We start from the raw sequence: 25843 nt of genomic DNA on the forward strand, positions 1-25843 counted from the left end.
CCTTGATAATCCGAAGCATTGGTACAGCCCTTAGCTAAATTTTTTAATTGTCTATTGAGTTAGCATTGTTGGAACGCCGTTTTTTTTCGATCATACGCTATCTAAGTTGCCTTCTTAGCCAACGTGTTAGGTATTGAGGATAATAGGCTAAAAATTACTTATTGAGTTATTCTTTTAAAATACTAGACTAATAATTAATTGGTCTTTATATCGCCATTTATATCAACATTTTTATATCGACAAGAACAAAACAATTAAATGTGACAAAAATAGTTTATAGTTATTGAAACATTTTGAACTTACGGTGCTAGAACAATTTTTGTACCAGAATTGGACACACGTCCTCATCTTCAAGTAACTCTCTCTTCTTCTTCAAGTACCGTCTCCTAACAGGGTTGGCTATCATCATGGCTATTTTTATTTTATTTGCGGCTGCTCTAAATCATTTAATGTCATTCCATACCATTCTCTGAGGTTCTTCAGCCAGTATGTTCGTCTTCTGCCCCGACTACCTCCTTCTTGGATTTTTCCTTCCATAATATTCTGAAGTAATTGATATATAGGACCTCGTATAACATGTGCAAAATATTCTAATTTTTTCCTCCTAAGGGTTTTATGTATTCCTGCTTCCTTATTCATACGGCGTAACACCTCGATATATGTAACTCTGTCGACCCACGAAATCCGTAACATGCGACGATAACACCCACCTTTCTAAATACAATAAGGTCGAAAACACGTAGCATCGGTGCATTCTTATTTTTAAATATAAGTTTATATCTCTACTGCAAAGAAATTTCTTTAGTTTTAAAAAAGAATTTCTGGCTATCTCAATACTGGTCTTTATTTCTTGCAATTGTTCGGCAGTTTCGTTTCTTACTGTGCCCAAAGTATTTGTTTTCTATTTATATCTTGATATTGAAGCATTTACATTTTGGTCTTTTGTTATAATCATGAATTTTGCTCGGAATGTTGTTTTCTTCAAATTCATATTCAGCCCATATTATTTGCAGGAGACATTTATTCTTTGAAGAAGGTTCTGCAGATCTTCACTATTGCCTGTCATTACTACTGCATCGTCAGCCTATCTGATATTGTTGATTCGTTGACCATTCACTTTGATTCACGCATCCCCCTCTTCCAAAGCTTCTTGAAAGATGGCCTCACTATATATATTGAGAAGCAGGGGAGACAAGATGCGTCCCTGACGCACACCTCGCTGTATTTGTATATTTTCAGAAAAATCATTATCTAATCTGATCTTAATGTTAGTCCTCAATAAAGGTTTGCTATCAATCTTATGTTATGTATTTTATCACTCTCATTTTTACTCAAATCTATCATAAATTATTTTTAAAAAATCTTTCTATAATTTACATTAATTACGTACCATTAACTAAATAATGCTAACTATGAATCTTTTTTCTCTAAACAATTTATTATCCAGGAACCGTAATATATAAACAGAAAAGCATGTAAAAAAAGGAAAATGTTATTCAGTCTGCCCTCTTTATAATTCAATACGCGTATCGGCTATCGTACGCATTTTCTTTATGAAAGAACCCGGTGGACGGACGGTCGGGTCGCTTCTAAAGTGTAAATGATCTTTTTCTATCATCACTGGAATGGCATAGAATGCCCAGCCGTCAATAGACGTAATTTATAATTGGTATAGCATTTAGTAAGACTAAATAATTAATTGCTGTCGAGAGAGTATAAAAGAAAGACAGAAGGAGAAAGTATCCAATGTTGAGTCAAGTAAAAGCATAAGCGGACTGGTTGATGCAAATAGATTCTTGAAAGGAACACGAATGTTTGCTTTTCTCGATCTGTATGACTTGTAGAGGTTTTTAAAGAAGGAGCATCAGGGATATATTCTAATGGTTTTACTGTCTTTTTCTTGCGATTGTTGATGTTCTAATAATTTTAATATTCGAGTTGGGTTTGTGATCTTTGGTATTACAACAGCACAATAGAACAGTAATTCACCACAATTCACCAAAACACTTTACTTTTAAACAGTGGACGCGCGTCTTGATAACTATGTAAGCATCATCAGCATAAGATTAAAACTAAAAAAATTAAGATCTTTAAAACAATGTTAATCATCTGCCGATGATGCCAACATAGTTAGCAAAACGCGCGTCCAGTGTCTAAAAGAAAAATATTTTGGTGAATTTACTGTATTGATATCTTATTTTGCTTTTGATAAATTTTCACATGTGGGATTTTATTTCAAAAGTTACTGAGACAAACAAAATTCGTGTATGTCGCTTTAGGCCTTCTTCACAATAATGATGAATTAAATGGCAAGCGCTATTTATCCTCTAGAAAAAGAGACGACGTTATAATAATAAAAATATGACCCTAGCTAACTTACTAGCTAAAGTAAACAGCAGTACAATTATTAATGCCAAATTGCACCAACAATTTAGGAATATCTTAAGTTAAATTTCGTGTCCAGTAATACTTAGAAGGCAAAATTGACTTGCACAACTAGAAAATGTGAAAGATTTCTTAAGTAGAAAACCTTAAGGAATATTCATTTAGATGGCTAATTCTAATCCTTTAGTTTTAAGTAGCCACTTAACATATATTTGTTTTTTTCTTTCCCTGCTTGTTGCTATTTTTGTGTTTTTCTGAAGGGTTTTTGGCAAACCAAAATTATATGGAACTATGTTTTGATGATTTAGATATATTGGAATCTGTTTCTCTGCAGTCGTGTATTTGGGAGTCCCTCCTCCAAGATATTTGCAACTGATTTTTTTTGTTTCATCACAAAATACAGATACTATCATCGTCGTCATCATTTTCAGCTTATTCAACCATTTCTAATTATGGTGTAGCCTCCCTCACATATTTAGATACTCTCTTTGTAGTTGGGCCCATTGTTGTCTATTGTCGGCTATGCGGGCCCAAGTTATCCCTGCTAATTTCCTAATATACCATCTCAGGTTCGGTTTTCTTCTAGGTCTCTTAATTCCTCGTGGGTACCATGCAGTAATTTTTGTGGTCCATCTGTTGTCCGCCTTCTTGCCGATTGCGACTTGAGGAATTTGACTCTGTGGATGACATCTATTACCAACTGGTTTTTTTGTCGTATCCACTCTATTCTTTTACGGTCTCTCTTGGTTATTCCCAGCTTTTTTTTGTTCCATTGAGCGTTGTGCGACCTGCAGTTTCCTTATGCTTGTTTTAAATGTCCAGGATTCGCATGCATAGGTCACGACTAGTAGCACAATTTGGTCGAATGTCTTCTTCTCTTGGTAAAGTGGCATTCTGGAATTAAATTACAGATACAATATTCGGTTAGGTTAGGTGTAAGTACAGAATAATTTATAATTAATGCTAGGCTTTGCTTTAAGGTCCATAGATATTAACTTAGGTATTTTTGAACTAGGAACAACTTTCAGTGTCGTTATGATTTATTTAATAAAACCTTACAAATTAAGACTTTTAGTTAATAATTGTTTAAGTTTGATTTGGTGTAAACGGGCATAGCTGAAATAGAATGGGAAAATAAATCTATACAAAATAAAGTTTAAAAAACATTTTTTAAAATTCCTTTTCTAAATTATTACTTCAACACGCAATACACTGCCGACAACAACAATTAAGAAAAAAAGATACATGATATTAAATCCATGCTCGTTGATAATGCAGTACACGTACCGGCTTTTGTACGCGATCTCCTTATAAGACCGACCAACAAATGGCCGCTCTAAAGTGTAAATGGCCTTTTCCTGCCATCGCTGAAAAGGTGCACAACGCCGAGCCGTTACTACAAGTAATTGACAATTGATAAAGCATTCGGAGAGGCTAATTAATTAATTGCCATTGAGAGAAAGGCAGGGACACAAGGCGAAAGCTCCTGGTGTAGAGCCAGTTCGAGTTAGAGCATAAACGGTAAGACGGGTTGTTGGATTTGTGTGTGACCAGTTTCCGGAAAGCCACGCGTTTGATCGTTAAGTTTGATTTTATAGAGTGTGTTCATTTTCAAAAAGTGGTGGCCCATTATAAAAACTTATAATGTTATAATGGAAACCAATGTTCAAACTGTTGTCAATTTCTTTTATTTGTTGTCAATTTTTTTTTATCTGTTTCGGTTTGGTTAGGTCAACAAGAATTCGGAATTCGGAATGGTTAGGTCAAAGAATGCTAAGAAATAAAATAAAGTTCTCCTACCCTGGGTGCCTGCTCACCAAGGAATAGAAGGATCAAGCAGTCAGGGAAAAAGCAAAGGATCTAGCTAGAAAAGGCAACCTAACACTCCACTAACTGGACCAGAACCGTTCTGTTTTCTAAGCGGGAACTAACTGAAAGAGGGAACCAACTGAAAGCGGAACTGAAGAATCTCGAAGACTCCATCCGTAACCTGGAATGGGTGTCCTCCAACGATCTAAAACACTAGAAAAAATTCCTCAAAACTTACGACCAAGAAAAACCAAAGGTTTTTCTTGATTTAAGTAAAAACAGTCTTCGGATTGTCACAGGGTTTCTAACAGGACACACATGTCTTTCCAAATTGAAAATGAAAGTTCCAATCTGTCAATTATACGAGGGAAAATGTTGATATTTTGGTGAAAGCACCTTATGGAGTATGTTAAGACAACAAGGAACTTAAAAATTTTGTCAACTAGGTACACCATTTCTTAATAATTTGTTTTTTGGTTCATCCCAATAGCTTTATTTTTGTTCCAGTTATTTGCTTTTCAAGAAGACACTAGCATTTTTTCGTCTATTTTTACATTAAAACTATGCCTTTGCTTTTGGTCTTAGTCATCAGACCTTGTAAGTTGTGGCCCGAAGCAGGCATTCTTGACATAAGATTTGGTGCGTTTAATCTTCTTACTTTCTTACAGTCCATTTACTTACATGTACGTTCCTTAGGTGCAATTCATTATAAATCTGAAAAACTGACAAATGGCGGTTTCTTAGCGATAAACTTCTAATTCCAAGTTGATTGTTCCGATTCAAATTTCTCATATGAAATTTCTGAACGTCTAGCATATGAACTTGTCTCGAGGACGCGACTGCACTGTACTTCGTGCACACCTAAATGTGTTACCGGTATAATTTTGATCTCTATCATCTTCAATTAAACCGCATCTCGGTAACTGTAGCGGATACAACTTCTGGACTTAAAACCATCTCTGGTAGAGTAAGTGCACAACAGCCAACAGACAGTAAAAATATGACTCTTCAATAACAAGTGCCTGACAAGTTTCAGGAACAGTGACATTACATAAATCATATACACTATTTCATAGGTCTGTTGACTGGGACAAAAAGCAACGGCATGGTTTTAAGTAAAAATTACGAAAAAATGTTAGTATCTTCCCCAAAACAAATAAAGCTGTAGAGATGAACCAAAAAAATAAACTGTCAATAAACGATGCACCTAGATGACAAAATAATTTTTAAATTCATTTTGCTTTTTTAACATATTCCACAGAGTGTTTCAAACTTTCACCAAAATAACAACATTTTGTGTTCCCTCGTATAATAGACAGTTGGGAACTTTCATTTTTAATTTAGAAAGAATACATACAGACTGAATAGACTAATAATTTAACTACAAATTGCTTAAAAGATCATCAAAATCGGCCCATTAAAACAAAATAAATTAAACTTTAAAATACGTCAAAATTTTAAGGTACCCGTTTTTCGTGCCGGTGAGTATTTAGACTTCATTAGTTCTTTATTCTGTGACTAAGAGAAAACTGCAGAAAAGGTGGGGCCATAGAAAGCACTTTTAATTACTGACAAATAAAAATGTACGTGAAGTGGTATGTTAAAAATGTGTATATTTTATACAAAAGCAAAATACCTTTTTTATTAATTGCTTAAGTATCGCTGTATCGAACTAATAAATATTTATCTCCCTCCCATCTTAAAAGGTCTATAAACAAATTTGCAATTTATATTCCCGATACCCGGCTAACGAACAAGAGCACTACCAATAACAATTTACCAACACCCAGAAAAATGTCAACTCGGATAGAAATAGACAATGCGGCATTCTGTCCTCGGAGCAAGCGCCCGTTGCTGGAAATAAATTGTGCGGCACATATTCCACGTCGGACGTCGCTTTTCAAAGGCGGGCTCTTTGAAAGTCCCACTCTTATAAGGAGCGAGTTAAAACGCGCCAAACGCCTGTTGAATCCCAATTGGGCATTAAGGGGGTATTTGGTCAACGCTTTTCCCGTTTAATTGGATTTAGTTAGTTAATCAGAGCCGAAGGTATTCGGTACGTTGCAGCAACCTTTCTGCTTAACTGGCTACTGAATATTTATTAAAGGCCGGTCGACAAGTAAGGCACCCGCACGGGGATAAACCTAAACTGGCGCGCGTTTCTTCTTTTGGACCTTTTTGATTAGTTTCGATGAGTGAAATGTGGTCTGGGCGTATTTTCAGAAGGTTGTTACGGTAAGTTTGCGTAAGTGAAACAATTTCTTTCATTAGTGTACTCATTCTTAGAAGATGAACGAATCAAAACAACATAGAGTCAAATTAATTCTAAAAAATATCTATATTATTAATAAGGGCTTTTAGCAGCATATTTCACGCTTTATTTAGTTTTTTTTTTCTAAACTGTGTGTCTAAAATAAGCCTCCCTCACATACCCTCTTTGTAGTTGGGCCTATTGTTGTCTATTGTTGGCTATGCGGGACCAAATTATCCCTGCTAATTTCTTAATTTCATGGTCCCATCTCAGATTCAGTCTTCCTCTAGGTTTCTTAATTCCTCGTGGGTACAATGCTGTAATCTTTGTAGTCCATCTGTTGTCTGTTCTTCTTTCCAGATGTCCTGCCCATTGTCACTTGAGGGATTTGACTCTGTGGATGACATCTATTACCTGGTTCTTTTGTCGTATCCACTCTATACTTTTACTGTTACTCTGTCTTTATTTGTTATTCCCAGCATATTTCGTTCCATTGAGCGTTGTGCGATCTGCAGTTTCCTTATGATGTCCGTTTGAATTGTCCAGGTTACGCATGCATAGGTCATGACTGGTAGTAAACATTGATCGAATGTTTTCTTCTTTAGATAGAGTGGCATTCTAGATTTGAATATGATTGAGTTTCTTCCATAAGTGCTCCATGCTAACTTATATCATACTTCTATTGATTTCTGGTAGTAGAGATCCCGAGCTCTGTATTAGTTGTCCCTATATGTTCTTCTACTATTTCCACTGTTGTGTTATTCACTAGAGTGTCCCTTCTCTCCACGAGTTCGTTGTACATTACTTTAGTTTTTGCCAAATTCATTTTGAGATCCACTTTATTGCTGGCTGTATTTAGTTCATTAATTTGTGCTTGTAGTTCTTCAGGACTATTGGCAATTAAGACTATGTCATCAGCGAATCTTAGATGGTTAAGATATTATCCATCTATTTTTAATCCTTTGTTGGTCCAGTGGTGGCCGGCCGTAACTTCAGCGCTAGTGTGTCGATCTGCGGAGCGGAAGGTACTGGGTTCGATCCCCAGCCAGTACGGTCGCTTTATTTATTTAAATAAAAATATTTATTTATCTAAATAGAGCGACCAAGGGGCCGCCACCTCAAGGAAGGCAATGGCATACCACCTTGAGTATATTTGCCGTGTACAGCCTCTCAAATAGTGCCGTTCGGATTCGGCGATAAACTGTAGATCCCGTGTACTTGTGAAACACTGATGACACACATCACAAGTACATGCGAGAGGTAACCGACGCTCTATATAGAGTATGGCACTGTAAGAAGAAGTTGGTCCAGTCCAGTTGACAGAAGATTTCTTCAAATGTTGCTGTAGACAGCTTTGGGGATTTCGCGTCTCCCTGTCGTACTCTTTTGCTAGTTGGGAAATCTGGGGTAGATTAGGTAGGTTTTTCATTATAGTTTTTGATGTCTTCTGCAATCCTCTTTCTTATCATCTTACATAATTCTGTGTATTCTATTCTATGTATATTACTCTCGGTTTTCATTTTTCTTCTTTTCTTGAGAAGTGCTTTCGTCTCATCAGTCAGTTTATTATCTTTGTTACGCCACTGTGGGCACCCGATTTCTTTTGCACAGTTTACTACAGTGTCCACGAGCCGTTGTGTGTTTGTTCCTTCTTCAGGTAGCCTGCTGTCCAGCAGCTGTTCATATTCACTGGATCTTTTTTTAGTTTGTTGGTGTTTACTGTAGTTGTAATTTATTTCCTGAAGTAATGTCTATAAATCTTGAAGTAATGTCGATAATATCAAAAAGGCGAATACTTTTGATATTTCCCATGTCGAAAAAATGTTGGTTAGAGAGCTATTGAGATAAAGACTATTCCTATATTAGGACAATTCTACAAGGATATGGGCAACTGTCAGTAGACCCTGACATCTCTCACAAAGGGGGCCTCACCTTTAATAAATGTCAGCGTGAAAACTTGTGAACTATCATAGCGAATTATCATAAGCCAATTTAATATAAATTATTTTGTTTTTTTTTCTGGTTAAATGGTAAAAAATCTTTTTAGCCGTCTGGTCTGTTGTTCTAGCGACCGAGGTGTGCCGGATTCCTACCGACTAAAAAAATTCCACCCTATTTGGTTGACAAACTGCGCTGGAACTACTCACGCATTACTTCTGCGCAGATGCCTTCGTTGATCAAGCTCTTTCTGTCGCACAATTTGTGATATAAATGCCACGCCATATATCTTCGTCCCCCAGAATAGAGGGTATTAGGTTTTCTTCTTAAGGCTACCTTAAAAATCCTTTTGATCTTTAATCTACCTGGTTCTCAGGCCGAGTATTCAAAAACTGTGTGACTGACATCGTCGATGGCACTGCTGCAATATTTACAGGCCGCACTAGCTCTTTTCTTGAAAATATATAGTGTTCGAAAGCTCCGTAACCGCTAAATATCTGGGAAAGGTAATAGTCTACCTGTCCGTGCTTTCGTTCAGTCCATCTTCTTATATTCGGGATTCCACCGTACGTCTCATCCCATCTTCTTTGCCCCTGTGTCTTCTTTGCCAGCCTTATCTGTTCTTCCTCTAGTTTTCTGATCGTATATGTAAGCTCTTTCCTTTACTACCAGGTATATTGGTAGTATACCTGCGATTACGCATATCGCTTGCTCTGCTACAGTTCTGTAGGCAGAAACGACTCTCAAGGCGCTGCGTCGCTGAACTGAAGTTTCTGTTTTTCTTTTTAACCTCCAGTGCCTTTGCCCATATTGGAGCGGTGTACAAAATTTAAAAAAAAAGTGCGTCTTCACATATAATTTTTTAATCTTCAAGAAATTACTAAGGGAATCCAAAAGGTGCCAATCAAGTATTAAGAAATATACATGATGTTCAGTAAATCGACGATAAAACAAAGGTGACAAAAAACAAATAAACAAAAACAATCCCACGAGAAAACTGTTCACGGCTAAAACTCCATTTCAGCACCGCCGCCGCCGCCGCCACACCGATGTCGTTCCGAACGTTATTCCTTCGATCCTTCCTTCGAGAGCGTTCACCGGAGTTATTTTATTACAAATAAGGAGGAGAATAGTGGTCCTTTGGGTCCGGGCGAGGTGCGCACCAGTAAATGAGATATAGGACCGATCTGACGGTGTGTTTCGTTAAATTATCTATAGGCGTCGCTCGGAAAATCTTTTAGGCTTCGGTGCCGCGTTGGGTGTCGCTCGTTTATAGGTCTAACCGAGGTAATGAAGCTTGAATATGAGCCTTGTTCGATTTTTTTGGAATTTTGAAATGTTTACAATATACAGTTATTTGCAGTGGTAAACTTTTTAGTAGACCATCGAGGAAGAAAAATATAGAAAGAAACCACAACACACTAAAACATTCTTTTTAAGTACTGGACAGATTTGCTCATCGTATTAACATCGCCAGCAGATGACAGTCTTTGTGTCGTTTTTTTTTTCGCCGAATTGTTCAGTGTCCATATTTTGGATCTTGTAGTAAAGTTCGAGCTTTTCTGATATTAATTCCTGATTATTTAGAATAAAAAGCGGATTTGTAGTATAAAATGATACAGGATCCGGCAATAGTGCGTCGGGCATCTGTAGCTCCTAGAATAAAAAAAACTTTGAAATTTTGTTTAACCTAAAGTATGTACGGGGATGTATTTCAAGGAAATATTTTAACTTCTATAGGGTAGCTCAAAAAACTATGAGATGATTGGGTTGATTTTTTTATGGAACCCCCTGTATATTATTGCAATTTTAGCTTCCTTTCAGATCACTTTACATAATCCTAAAATATGAGTAAATATGTTTCGATAGTTTCAGAGATACTAATAAATAAATAAAAAATATATATTTTCAGCCTTTCTTAAAAAAATTATTAAAAATAGAAGAAGTGTCCTGAAATCAAAAATAGTTTTGACCTAATATAGATTAGGTATTTACTTTATGGTCTGTGCTATAAATATGGTAATCGTAAATCACACAGGATGTTCAAAATCCTACGCCAAACTTTCTAAAATATAAAATAATTTTTCTCCCTTTTTTAAAATGGGACACCCTGTATATTGTTTTTTCAATAGATAGAGAATTATTATTTTTTGTATTTAGAGTATTTCAAAATGTTTAACGGTTTCGCAGATATTCGCGGTTTTATATTTCATATGGCATTTTCCATAGTAAATTTTTATCAAAGCCACCCAATATTTTTTTTCTCGTATTTTACCATTGAAAAAGCCATATGCAATGATACCGCGTGTATCTGCGAAACCATTAAAAATTTTGAAATACTTCAAATACAAAAATCGTTAATTTTTTAACTCTCTACTAACATCTAACAAAAAAATAATATACAGGTTTCTTTTGTTCCATTTAAAAAAAAAACAAAGAAAAATTATTTTGTATTTTAGAAAGTATGGCGTAGAATTTTGAACACACTGTATGATTTACGATTACAATATTTTTAGCAAATTTAAGTATAGACCATCTAAAGTAAATACCTAATATAGTTTTGATTTCAGGACATTTCTTGTATTTTTAATAATTTTAAAAAAAGCTGAAGAATATATATTCTTTATTTATTTATTAATACCACTGAAATTATCGAAACATATTTACTCATATCTTAGGATTATGTAAAGTGATCAAGTAAAGTGATCAAGTAAAGTGATCAAGTTTTTTTTATTCTAGGAGATACAGATGCCCGACTCGCTATTGCCGAACCCTGTATAAAATAAAAGGCATATATTATGTGTTCTAAATCCATAAAATCCAAAAAAAATTAAAAATTTCAATTACAGCTATAAAATTTTCAAAGTTTGCCAAAAAGTGATGGTTGTGTAAAATATTCCAATCTTAAAGTTTTATTCACTAGTGTTTTTATAATTTTACTTCTATATTCTCTGGTTGTATTAGTGTTCGTTTAGTGTATTCGTATCAACAAATCCACTAGTAAATTTAAACGTAATATGGTTAAGAGTAGCACATTTGTCAAACTAAAAGTGGAAATTTTTAGGAGACATTTTCACAACCATAACTCTAAAAATGTGAGCAAAATGCTCTTGAGATACGGGATTCAAAAAGTTAAAATATTTGATAATTAATTCATAGATATTAAAGTTGCACTTTAAGAAACTATATACACTGGTATAGGAAGTTATCATTTATTCAACATCCGCCCATTTCGGATATTTCCGAACAACATTCCAGCCGAATATAAGGTCTCGAACTTTGATCAGAAGCAATAAAATGACTTTACGACGCTCGTATACACTGTCTCGTGCCAACTAACGACATTGTTCTTGTTTTCTGTTGCAGGAATCAGGCAAGAACAGGATATCTACGTCAGGCTTATCGATTCGGTAACGAAACAGGTGAGTTTAACTTTTATAGTTTATCGGTTTTATTTATGGGAAATTAGGGATAAACTTTTCTTTTTTTAATAAAATTAAGAAAAATATATATATGATATCAGTATGATTACTATTACCATAATACAGAGGATAGTGCCTCCATTAGCTCTGAGAAGAACAACAGTTTGTATTGAAATATTCGCAAAGTATTCTACAGAGTGCTCTCAAAAATGTATGCACCAGAGTTTTGTTTTTAATGGAACACCCTATTAACTTTCGGACTGTAGGGAAAAATAAGGTGAGTTTTATTAAACGAAAAAGAAAGAGCATACGATTAAAATATAACGTTTTTGACATATTTCAACATTTTCTAAAAATGAAGCGTAAACATTAATTACTTTACTCTGTTTAGCCTAATATTACTTAGTTAAAATAAGCAGTATTCGTCAAATTAAATTAAAATTTTACTCGAAAAGTTGTACAGGGTACAACATTAATATTGAACTTGGACACTTACGACACTAAGAGCAAGTTAATTTTTTCTTTTAAATGGAGCACCCAGTTTATTATTTCGATATTCAGCGGAGTATTCACTTCTGTTCACAATACTTTACTATTAAGGCTGTCTACCCCTCAGAAAAAACTTTAATTACCTCATTATTTTCTTAATTTGGGTATATCTTGATTATATTCTAAAATCTAAGTGGCTGTGACACTGTGTAACGTTATTACAACATAGCTATTAAATTAGTCCAGCTTAAAAAACTAGTTATTATTTTGTATCAGTTAATACGAAAAAAATCTCACACATTTGCCGAAAAGGAAAACTTGGCCTACAGCAGATGGAACTGATATGATTCTATTAATTCGTGAATGGCAAAAGCGATTCAGTAATTATCAATTTGAAGTTGGCAAAAGAATATCTAGAGAAGATGTAAATTAGCCAAAAAAAATAAGTAAGTAAAAAAAAAGTCGTCCTACTCTACGTGACAGCTTACCAAGGGATAGAAGGCATTGAAAAAGCAAACGATCTAGCTAAATAAAAAGCGAACGCTCCCACTAACGGGATCAGAACCATTCTGCTTCTCAAGTGGAAACCAACTTAAAGCGGATTTCATGAACCTGGAAAACTCCATCCGTAACCTTGAATGGGAATCCTCTAAAGGTGTAAGATACTCAATGAAATTTCTCAGAACTTTCGATCGTAGAAATGATATTCGTAAAACCGTATTAGATACTGATTTTTTCAAAGCACTAAGCCTCTACGATGAGTTATAACTCAAGAAAGAGGGAAGCAATAGATCTATAAGGTCACTGTGACCCACTGTCACTTCCCCCACCCCATACAATCTAGATCTATATCTGCATGTACTGTGCATTCACCAATTAAGATAAGGCTCAAATTTCTGAGGGAAGCATTTGGAGCATTTGCTTTCTTCTAGCTAATTCTCGTTATATAATTTTAGGTATTATGGTATTATTTATGTGTGTATCGGAGGAGAACAAAAAGCCTATACAATAAATACTAGAAAAAGGGAAGAAAATTAAGTGCTGCACAAAATGCAAATATTTGGGTATGCAAATCACAAATGATGGACTGTTGGATAGAGCAATTAAAAAACGAAAGCAACTTGGAAGGAATGTTATCACGGTATTGAATGGGATACTGTGGGACAGAAGCATAAACAACAAGAACAAAACTCTAATACACAATACCATCATAAAGAATATAACCACGTACAGCTGTGAGATGTGGCCAATTAAGGAAACAACAAAACGAATGCTGGAAGCTACAGAGATGGATTTTTGGAGAAGATCAGCAGGCAAATCAAGACTCGAGCGAATAACTAATGAACGCATAAGAGAGATTATGGAAGTTAAACATACGATAGTGGACGACATAAAGAACAGTCAACTCATATGGTACGGGCATGTCCAAAGAATGGCAGAAATAAGAATCCCAAAGCAAATTATAAACTGAAAACCTGCAGGAAGAAGAAAACCGGATAGACCGAGAAGAAGTTGGCAGGAAGGGATTGACACATTTATGGAGGAAAGATCTCTCGGAGACGGTGCATGGAGAGACAGACAGGCATGGAGAGATGGCATCGGAAGACGTAGAACGTTTTAAACCGATTAATTCTTGTTTTTTTGTATTATTTATATTATATTAGATATCGAGTCCTATTTCTGTAATAATTCAAAATTCAAATATTTTTCGAACGTTTACCTTCTTAATACCGTTGAATATTTTACTTTCCATTTTTTGATATTTGTTAAATTGACGTTAGGCATATTACAAGCGTAGGGTTTAAAAAAGCAATAAATTAACCTACTCTCCAAAACTTCAAAAATTTCATTTCAAGGCAAGGTTATTCGTCTTAGGCTTTAGTTAGAGAGTATGTAAAAAAATATTGAAGTAAAATGCACGACTAGAAAAACCAAGCTTCTTTTCTCTAACATGGGGTATATACTCTAAGATTTTGGATATCTCCAAAAAATTCCTATATGGGTATTTTGCCACTGCAAGAAAATCTACAAAATAAAATAGTAATTGTTTGTAAACACTGCTGCGTTAATCCAACGCAGACTAATTGTCAGCAGTTAGGTTTACTGATCAACAAATTTGGTCTTTTTCGTCTACAAAAACCGTTGTCTACGTTGTCAACGGTTTTTGTGAACCGATACGGGGTCATCATCATCATCATCATCACGCAGCCCCCTTTCACATCCATAGTTGAACATAGGCCTCCTCTAAACGTCTCCAGTTCTCGCGGTTTTTTGCTGTTGCAATCCAGTTAGTTGTTATTCGTTTCAGGTCGTCGGTCCATCGGGTGGGAGGTCTGCCTTGGCTACGCTTGTCGGCTCTCCACTCTATAAGTCTTTTGGTCCATCTCCCGTCTGCCATTCTAGCAATGTGTCCAGCCCATCTCCACTTTTGTTTTGTGATTCGCTGGATAATGTCATCCACTCCCGTACGTCGGCGTATTTCTTCATTTCTTACTCGATCTTTTAAAGTCAGGCCAACCATAGATCTCTCCATCCGCCTCTGTGTCACTCTCAATTTTTCTGCGGTTGCTTTTGTTAGAGTGAGTGTCTCTGCGCCATAGGTCTAAACCGGGAGGATACATTGGTTAAATGCCTTTCTTTTCAGGTGTATTGGGATATTTGCTCTAAAGATGTCCCTCATTTTTCCGTAAACCGCCCATCCCAAGGTAATTCGTCTAACCAGTTCACAGGCTTGGTTATCTCTGCTTATTTTGATCTCATGGCTCAAGTATACATATTTGTGGACTAATTCTATTCTGTTGTTGTGAATTTGAATGTGTTCGCTGGGCACTATATTAGTCATTATCTTAGTCTTGTCAAAATTTATTGTTAATCCAATCTCGCATAATGCATTGTTAAGTTCTTGAAGCATGTCTTTGATCTCTCCCAGACTATCTGACACTATAACGATATCATCCGCAAAACGTAGGTGGTTGAGTCTTCTCCATCGAGAACTATTCCTTTTTGTTGCCACGCCAGCATTTTGAATGCATGCTCAAGAACAGTAATAAACAATTATGGCGACATGGTATCGCCCTGCCTAACTCCCCTTTTTATTTTTATCTGGCTAGTTGTGGAATGTAGATTTACAGTTGTTGTAGCATTGTCATATATGTTTTTTATTATGTTACAATATCGATGGTCGATTCTACATTCTTGTAGCGCTGTTAGGATGGCCGGTAATTCTACCGTATCGAACGCTTTTTTAAAATCGACAAATATCAGTCCTAGGGAACGATTGTATTCGATGTTTTTTTCTATTAAGGTTTTTAAACACTGCAGATGATCGTTGGTAAATTCGGAACGGATTTTGCCCCTAGTCTATTTGTTATAATTCGGGTATTTAGTTTATAAAGATGGTTAAGAAGGCTAATTGGTCTGTAATTTTCCAGGTCTGCTATGTCTCCTTTTTTACGGGGTATCTGTTAAAAAAACTAAAGTGTTCTGGAATAGTTGCATTTAAATATTTTAAATACTTTTCGCTTCCGTCGACGGAAAGAGATAAACTTACCAAAACGTTAAGCATTTTTTGTTCATTATGCAAATTTGTTTATCAGTAAACCTAACTGCTGACAATGATTTTCTTGCAGTGGCGAAATACCCACAAAGGAAGTTTTTGGAGAGATGAATCCGCCACAGAGGTCTAGACATTTTTTAATCTTTGATCACCATCATCTTAATAGGTTGAATTCTATACTATAATACATACTTTTCATCTTATGCACAAGATCAGACATCTAAATCACGGACGGCTTTCATACATCGCGAAACATAGTGGGATCCGGCACGCGTCAATCTTTGCACGCGGGCCGATTTCCCCGGGGATCTATTAGATTAGCATTATACGCTCTCCAACTTTTAAACTCGATATGAAATTTTACTTTTTAATGCGATTTTAACGAGTCGGAACACCCGGTATGTTTGACGTAATCTGTTGCGAAAACTTCGTGATAAATCGGTTCAGTTTCGGAGAAGCGATTCTTTCCCGAACATTTTAAATTTTAAAACCTTTAGGTCTGTATAGGTACCTTATAACGGATATTATATATGAGAGATATTTTACTTATAGTGGAAATATAGAAATTTGCTAATGGTTCTATATTTGTATATTATACAGTCATATATCATTATAAGGTTGATTAGAGGTGTGTAGTTCGTGAACGAACTAATTCCAATGAACTATTCCGACCCGGAATGAAGGGAACTAGTTCCCGATTTCTCAAGGAACTAGTTCCTCAGGACCTATTCCGGGATCGAGACTGTGACTGATAATAATATGCGCGGATCGGCCAGCGCGATCGTAGCCCGATGCTAGGCGGAAGAGGAGAGTGCCAGCCGTATGTTACCTATCCCGAACCGAAAGAACTGAGAGAAACTAATTAAAACACTAGTTTACGGGAATCTATTCACTTAGCAGATTCGAGATATATACCAGGCGACAACGATGGATTCGGCCTTGTCTATTGCCACACCCGGCGTAATTACCACAGAAAATTGTCGATATTTAGTTTGATTTTTAGTTTGTTCTTTGAATATTTTATGGGAATGTTTCACTTTAAGTCCCTAGAATTACGCAATATCTTATAAAACGAAGTAGATATTCTGAATTTTTAGACTAAAACAAAAGCTTGAAGTGAGAGAAAATGCAATTGATATGTGATATAGTTTTTTTAAACTTTAATTTGAGTTTCTTTTTTATTTTTTTTATCTGCAACAAAACTTACCTATTTATATGTTTTTAACATACGCAATTACACGTCTTGTTATATTTCTATTTGTACATTATAAACATTATACAGATCATACGGTGAATAGTTCTGACTGACAACGAAACCCATTAGCAAGCAACGGGGATGTCAATGTTAGTCGGGAACTATTGTGAACTAAAGAACTAGTTCAAGGAACTATTCCTCTGGAAGAACTAGAACTAAGAAACTAGTTTCTCTCAAGGAAGTAGAATTACCACTTCTAAGGTTGATTAACAATTTGAGGTCTATGGATATCTATACGGTCTCTATAGAGCACAGATCTGTAAGATGAAGAATCTGTAAACAACGAGAAAATTTCTATAGATGCTCGTACAATTGAAACTGAAGAAACAGTAATTCTGAACTGCTGAACCTTTTTTAATACAAATTAATTGGATTGAAAATACATTAAACACCGAGAATTAAGCAACAAAAATCCATATCGCCGAATTAGTATCCAAACAAGCAAATTTAAACTTTCCGACAGAGCTTAAACAGGCGAATTAAAGGCGAGAAGAGGAGAAGCGAGAATCGACTTGCGAGGCGAAAGATCGCGACGAAACAGACACCAAGACGGAAAATTAAATTCGCGCGGATGATTGACTAAAATTAAATTTAAGAAGTTAAGCGCCCGTCAACTCCCTCTCTTTCTCTCTCTCTCTCACACACTTCTACCTTCGCCTTTTCTTTTTTCCTCTTCTCTCCCCTTTAGAACTGTGGAGGTTGGGGCTTCTCGACTCTTCGGCGTCGGCAAATTCCGTCGCTTTTACGAAACTGATTTCGTTAGAGGCAATTTTTAACGACCAGCCGACAAATTACCGCCGCTTAAGTGTTAATAAATTCATAAATTTGCGTTTCCGCATCGAGTTCATTAATTTTACCGAGACTGTGTGTTAACAATAAACGAAGTCAGCTATAATAGATGATTGATTTAACGTATGAATTGTTTAAGCTTGTAGTTTGTCGTATGTTCTGTTTCTCCAGATCTTTTTGAAGATATGAGCCACCCTCGTTTCATTTGAAAAATTGAGATATCATTAAAAATACGATTTGGGCATCTTTTAACTGGCCGCGGACAGGACAAGATACTAAAAACATTAGGCGATCAAATCTATTTTTCCAAGGCTCCTTGATTAAAAATTAGTGTTTTTAACACAGCCATGGCACTCTAAATATAAATTTAAAATACAATTTGTTTTTGAGTGACGATGTCAAAAGTTGACATATGATATGTCATTCGATTCGGAGTGTCATTTTTTATTGAATAAAGTAAAAAACTACCGAGGGTGCCATTTAATAATCTAAAGTTGTAGTAATTTCCGGTGAAACCAAAAGTGACCGAAAACAATTGAATACGACAATCAATCCCGATTTATGTCATATACTGACATGCCAAATCTTGTTTTATCTGAAAAAATAAGAAAGTTATAGAGGTGAGCCAATTTTGAGACGCACCCGGTATACAAAGAAGACAAAGCAAGAGTAATGATACATAAAATAACCCCAGAGTTACCAACTGGCAAAGGAGTACGACAGGGAGGCGTGATATCCCCAAATCTGATTACAGCAACATTAGAAGAAATCTTGCGTCAACTGAACTGGATCAACAAAGGATTGAAAACACATGGAGAATATCTTAACCATCGAAGATTCGTTGAATGACATAGTAATTGCCAATAGTCCTGAAGCACAAATTAATGAACTAAATACAGTCGGCAATAAAGTGGGTCTTAAAGTGAATTTAGCAAAAACTAAAGTAATGTACATACAACGAACTAGTAGAAAGAAAAGATATTCAAATAAATAACACTGGAACACAGCTTGGGCTATCTATTACCAGAAATCAACAGAATTAAGTTAGCATGGAGTATTTTTGGAAGAAACTCGATCATATTCAAATCTATAATGCCACTTTATCTAAAAAAGAAGTGATGACCTATGCATGCGAAACCTGGACACTTAAAACGAACATCATAAGGAAACTGCAGGACGCACAATGCTCAATGGAACGAAATATGCCGGAAATAACCAAGAGAGACCGTAAAAGAATAGAGTAGATCCGACAAAAGACCCAAGTAATAGATGTCATCCACAGAGTCAAATCCCTCAAATGGCAATGGGCAGGACACCTGGCTAGAAGAACGGACAACAGATGGACCACAAAAATTACAGCATGGTGCCCAGGAGGAATTAAGAGACCTAGAAGAAGACCGAACCTGAGATGGGACCGTGATATTAGGAAATTAGCAAGGATAACTTGGGCCCGTATAGCCAACAATAGACAACAATAAGCCCATCTACAAATACAGTATGTGAGGGAGGGTACACCATAATTGGAAATGGTTGAATAAGCTGATAATGATGATGATGAACTGTTGGTTAATAAATTATCTTGTCCTAAGAACTTCAGAATTTCTAAAATTAATTAATTAACTTATAATAAATTAATAATAAAATAATATTGATAATAATACAGGGATTACAAGGATTTTTTGTTTTGCTTTATTGGTGTTTATTCTTACGTTCTTCCACGTTTTCTCTGCTTTTTCTGAAGCCTCATTTTACCTCGGCGCAGTTAAGGACATATAGTGCTAATCAAATTAGGAGGAGGGTATGGCCAAACGAACACACCAAACTGGATTAGCGACGAATTGTCATTTCACCGAAGGGAAGAATTAAGACTGAACGATATGGATGGAGACGCCTTCGGGGAATTTTTGGAACGAGTTCGGCCAATTAACCGTTCTGTTAGGTTAGGTTTTCTCTGTTTAGTTGGAATTCTCAGCAAGAATGTATTCCTTTTTTATAACTTTTAATAGTCTAAAATATATTAGAAGTTTACTAGGATTTTAAAAGGAAAAATATAAAGACAACATCTTTAGAGGGTATTTAAATGGGTCAAAGATTTCATACTCTTTTCACATTACTATAAGGGTTTCTCACCGTAGCCGTTCGTTAGAAGTTTTTGAGGTTAGGAAAAACTTAGAAGTTTATAGAATTAAATTATAATGCTCAACTTTCTATTTTTTATTTTCTTTTTGTTTCAGTTTTCGAATGCAGTCTGTTTGTGTGACCTCTATCCTATGTGCCTTTGTGTGTGATATAATCTTCCTTTCAGCACGTCATTTATACATTTAATAAATAATAATAACATTTTACAGTCACAGGTCACAGGTTACCTTCATAGAAGTTAGTTATATTAAAATTTACCCATTATACATTTTACTCAGATAAGAATCAGTGGCCTTGATATGGTTTAGAGCCAGTCAACATCTTGGTCACTCCCAAATTGAGCTGGCGGTTGCCTTGTAGCAGAGCCATCATAAAAAAAGAAGAAGAAGAAGACATTTTGAGACTTAGGGTTATTTAACCTTTCATTTAAAATATTTCAGAACTGCATATCTGGTTGGTTACTGAAAGTCGCTATTACCTTATTTTAAATGGAACACCCTGTATATTATTTTATTTTGGATTTCTAAGAAAAATATTATGATGAGTTTCATTAGGTTTCCTATTTCCAGTTTTTTCAACTGTTTTCTCAGATATCTTGATTTTATTTGAAAATGTTTACAGACTTACCCTATTTTTTAACAGTCGGTCTTTACTCATTTTGAATCGGTGATAAACGCTTCTGCGGCAAACCGAAGCAGAGGACTAATACTTTCGAAATCCATATTGACAATTAATTTATTGCCTACAGGGGTGTCCAAAATTTGATAACTGATTAGATTATTTTCAAACTCAAAATAGTTAATTTATTATATTATAATAGTTCTCGACTAACATTGACATCCGTTGCTTGCTAACGGTTTCCTGCTTGTCAGTCAGAACTATTCACCGTACGATCTGTATAATGTTTATAATGTACAAATAGAAATATAACAAGTCGTGTAATTGAGTATGTTAAAAACATACAGGGTGAGTTTTCTACGATGTTCTCTATGGGTATCTCGGAAATATATATTTTTTCGATAGTTGATGCAGAATTTAATTTTTGCATTCATTCCATTATCTCTTCTTTCACCATTTTTGAACGGTTTTTTTAACAGTCGGTCTTTTTACTTATTTAACTGGTGATAATGCTTGCAGTAATCGAAGCACTACCATTTTCGAAACTATATGGACAATTACTTGATACAGGGTGTCCAAGTTTTGATGGTCTCGATTAGATTATTTTCAACCAAATAGTCGTTTCAAATGATATTCTTATAGTGATATTGGATGCAGAATTTACTTGCATCCATAGCTTAATCTTTCCATACCCATTTTCAATCATCAGTTTTCTTGTTAATTCGTATTTTTTACTTTAATTCAAATTTTGGCAGAATCGACAATATCGTTTGTGTTTTTTAAAAGAAAATAATTATGTTAAAGTAAAGAAATTGAATGTAATTAGAACATACGAACAAAACAGGAACAAAGCGAAAGTGAAAACGTATAAAATATATCATAACATAACAAAACAAACGTATTTTCAAAATGGGTATAGGGTGAGGCATAAGAAATCGATGCATAATAGACGTTAGTGTGTCCCTACAATAATAAAAATACTCAATAATTACAAAATTTTCGCTCATAGAACTAGTGTAGTTTCAGTCACTTCGAACAATAATTTTTGTAATTATTGTGTTTTTACTTTCTTTTTTTTATTATGTATAGCGATACACTCAACGTCTAGTGTTAATAATTAATGCCTCACCGTTACTGTTATAGTACGTTTGTTTTGTTATGTTATGTTATATTTTATACGTTTTCACTTTCTGTTTTGTTCCTGTTTTGTTCGTATGTTCTAATTACATTCAATTTCATTATTTCAGTATAATTATTTTATTTTAAAAAACACAAACGATATTGTCAATGATTCTGCCAAAATTGAATTAAGGTAAAATATACGGATTAAAAAAGAAAACCGTTGAAAATGGGTATAGGGAAAGTTATAGTAAATCGATGCAGAATTGTAATTCTGCATCCAACCATCGAAAAATATAGGGTGTCTCCTTTGAAAAATGGTCTTTTTTTGGGTTTGAAAATAATCTAATCAGTTATTGAATGACTGAAGTTATTGAATTTTGGACACCCTGTATGAGATAAATTAGTTGTCAATATGGACTTCGAAAGTATTAGACCTCTGCTCCAGTTTACCGCAGAAGCGTTTATCACCAATGCAAAATGAGTAAAAGACCCACTGCTAAAAATAGGGGTAAAAATGTAAAAATTTTCAAATAAATCAAGATAACTGAGAAACAGTTGAAAATAGGTATAGGGAAGTCTAATGAAGCTCATCATAAAATTTTCTGAGAAATCCAAAAATTAAATAATATACAGGTTGTTCCATTTGAAATAAGGAAGTTAATGGCGACTTCCGGTGTAACCGGAAGTGGTATGACCTTGAAAATATTTTTAAATCAAAGGAAATTTTAAATAACCCTAAGTCTCAAAATTTCAAACTTCTAAGTTTTTTCTAGCCTCAAAAACTTCTAACGAAGGGCTACGGTGAGAAACCCTGTATTAACATTGGGTGAAGTTGACAGAAATTACCTACTTTTTTTGCTTCAATTAGGGTCCTTAATTTTGATAATTCAAATAAAATAAACATAGGTGGAGGTAGGATAACGCCTTATTTAACTGGTTGTAAATTGGTTTTTGCTGATCGTTGATTTCCAGCTGGTCTCAAACATGGTTGTGTACTATACTTCTGCGCACGATCAATCGAAATCAAATGAAGACCACAGGGAATAACGATATAAGTCACAAAATGAATATTTCGAGAAAAATTAATTTTAACGTTAGTTGAGTAGTTTAAACGTCAAAAAGGACATTGTAAACAGGATTATGTTTTACTAAATTTTACCAAGAAAAAAATAAAAATATTTTCTGTATTCAAAAAATAATATGGAGGAACGATCGAAGTCCAATTAGAGATGCATGATTCCTGGAACATAAAAAACAAAAATATGTTTTTGTTGTTAGGTTATCCTTTTAAATTGATCAGTTATTAGATTAGTTGTCCATTTAAATTGATCAGTTATTAGAAATAGTTTATGACATAATTTAAGTGTGGGGTGTAGGGATAGGGAGGGGTGTTGTTTTTATAGTTTGTTTTGCCTAAATATACAGGGTGAGTCTTAATAATAAGTGCAAATATTTTTAGAAGTAGTATATTTCCACCCCAGAAACACGATTATGAGTTTCTTTCGCGAAAAAAAAATGTTTGATTTTTTTTAGTTTTTAGTTAAAAAACATAATTCCTTGATAATATGGCAACATAGGTAGTCGATTAAATTTACAAGAAAGAAAACCTAGAAAATATCTAGTGTTCCCAAAATTTAAGCAAAAAATATTATTTTTAGGAAATTTTCAAAGTAAAATAACTCGGTTATTTTGGACTTATTTGGAAAACGGTAAAGAGGTTTCTTTTATCGAGATCTACCAGCCCTGAAAATATTTGCACTTATTTAAGACTGTATATATGTTTTAAATTGTGTGTGTGTGTGTGTGTGTGTGACATTACTTATATCTTAATAATTATGACTAAAAGCAGTATTGTATCTTTTCCATGATATTATTACAGCAAAATAAGTAAAAAAAGCAGGTCTATAATTTTACTATGAGATGTTGATACATAAATTCATCATTGATACATAAATTCATGAATGAACTTAAATCACCTGTAAAAATGAATATGATAAAGACACAGCCAATTTAATATAAGTACCTTATTATAAGTTTTAGTATAGTGTAGATACTACTAGATTGTTACATCTATTGCATCCCATATTTTACCCCCATTAAAAACCCATTTCTCTTCACTATTACCATCACAAAACCCATCATCTTTCAATACTGCGGTCCAATATTTAATCCAGTCCGATGATCGAACTCAAACAGAAAACCCATTCTGCGACATAATCACCTCCGCTCGCCCGATAAGGGCCGCGCTGCTCGCCAAAAGGGCCCCCAGATAGGACGGACCTCGATTACCGTGCCACGTGGACGCCGCGTGGCTTGGCAAAGAAGAAACGGTGGCGGGATGGTCGCGCCCTCGCTGTTTCCTTATCGCAAATCGGGTCGAGCCGATCATCAAACACGGGTAACAACGCTTAATATGCAGCGGCATTATGCAACGTTATCGTTCCATAAAAACATAAATCAGGGGATTTATATAATATTTCATTTTGCTAAATGTCTCTTTTATTATTCTTCGGTATCATCTGAATTTATCTTTGAAATATTTCCTTATGCCTATCGGTCACTTTTCTTATAGTACGTCTTTTTGGAGAATTTTAACAGAAACCGGTATGATTCTGTTTATGTGGAATAAAGCACTCTAAAAACTTGAACTTATTAGGCTATTAGTACTTAACTAGGCTATATTATTTTATGATAATTATTAACAGTAAATGAGTTTTGGAAATGGAGACTCTCCACAAAAATAAAATTTTATCTTCAGTATCTAGCCAACATTCTGTATCTAAATATGGAGAATAAAGCCAAAGCAAATCAATCCATGTTGCTTTCACCCTGAGAAAAGCCGTTTGCACACCAATCCACTAAACAGACAACAAATTCCACACGACATTACCACGATACGTAGGAATGCATATGGATAGATGGCAGAAACACCTGGCAGAAACATAGCTGGAGCATTTGTAAACATTTTTACATTTTTAACTTCGATCCATATATTGGCTGATTGGTCCCTGTCAAGTATCTGTTAACAAACGAAAGCAAATAACAATTTCCAAAACTATTTTAGAGCCAATTTGCCCGAAGCTTAAACTGCTATCAAAAATTAACAATACATGTTAATGTTCTGATGGAGGACATACCAAGAATATTCAACTTTGAGAAATACCTCACTGTAGTATTGATTGTAGTACTCTTGCCCAATGCAGTATTGTATTGGTATAAAAAGGATTCGAAAAGAGAAAGTTTGCTCAGCAAATAAGTAAGTAAGACCATACCATAATGTGGTAAACTGATGCTTCCAAAATCAAAGAAGGGATAGGAATGCGAGTATTTGTGCCGAAAACTAGATACTCCGAACCAACAGGCACCTACTCCAGCATCCTTCAGGCAGAAATCTACGCTATCGAAAGGTTCGGCCAAGCTTAGATAGGAACTATCGGAAACTGGAAATAGCTATTTTATCCGATAGTCAAGCTGCACTAACCAAAGCGACCAACTCAGTAACCATCAATTTGAAGTTGATCCAAGAATGCCCAGGGAAGTTGAACAAATTAGATAAAGAAAATAAAGTCGTCCTATTCTGGGTACCAGCCCACCAAGAGATAGAAGGCAGTGAAAAAACAAACGATCTAGCAGAAAAAGGAGCGAACACTGCACTAAATGAACTAGAACCATTCTGCTTCCCACGATGGAGAAAGATCAAAAAATTTTCTTGATTTAAGTAAGTACAATCTTCGGATTGTCACGGAGTTTTTAACAAGACACTTTCTCATTAACGAACACCGCAGTAGATTGAAAATGAGAAACCACCAGAACACCTCATCACTGTGTGTATCGAAACGACAACCTTTCATGCCATAAATTTTGGTACGACTGATATCGGAGATGGAGAAATGGGATCATGAAAGTGGGATACACAATAGATCTGTAAGGTCGCAGTGATTAACTCCCCTCCCGAACATTCTACATTTTAATGCTCTGGCTGCTAAACTAACGGGTTCTGAAATTTTCTCAAAACTGAGTACGAATAGCGTTTCAAATCTGATAAAATGGTTCTCCAAAGTATAGTGAGA

General features: G+C 35.1%; 1 protein-coding gene across 1 annotated transcript in view; it reads left to right on the forward strand.

Annotated features, from left to right (window-relative positions):
• LOC115877399 (transcription factor collier) overlaps window positions 1-25843 on the forward strand; it is a 243901-nt gene that overhangs the window by 44010 nt on the left and 174048 nt on the right. Inside the window, exon 5 of the mRNA XM_030893548.1 lies at window positions 11750-11805. Within this exon, the coding sequence (XP_030749408.1) occupies window positions 11750-11805 (56 nt within the window). The remainder of the gene's footprint in view (window positions 1-11749; window positions 11806-25843) is intronic.

The sequence above is a fragment of the Sitophilus oryzae genome, unplaced genomic scaffold (assembly GCF_002938485.1).
Source record: "Sitophilus oryzae breed Bouriz unplaced genomic scaffold, Soryzae_2.0 scaffold_1449_pilon_pilon, whole genome shotgun sequence".
Taxonomy (NCBI): domain Eukaryota; kingdom Metazoa; phylum Arthropoda; class Insecta; order Coleoptera; family Curculionidae; genus Sitophilus; species Sitophilus oryzae.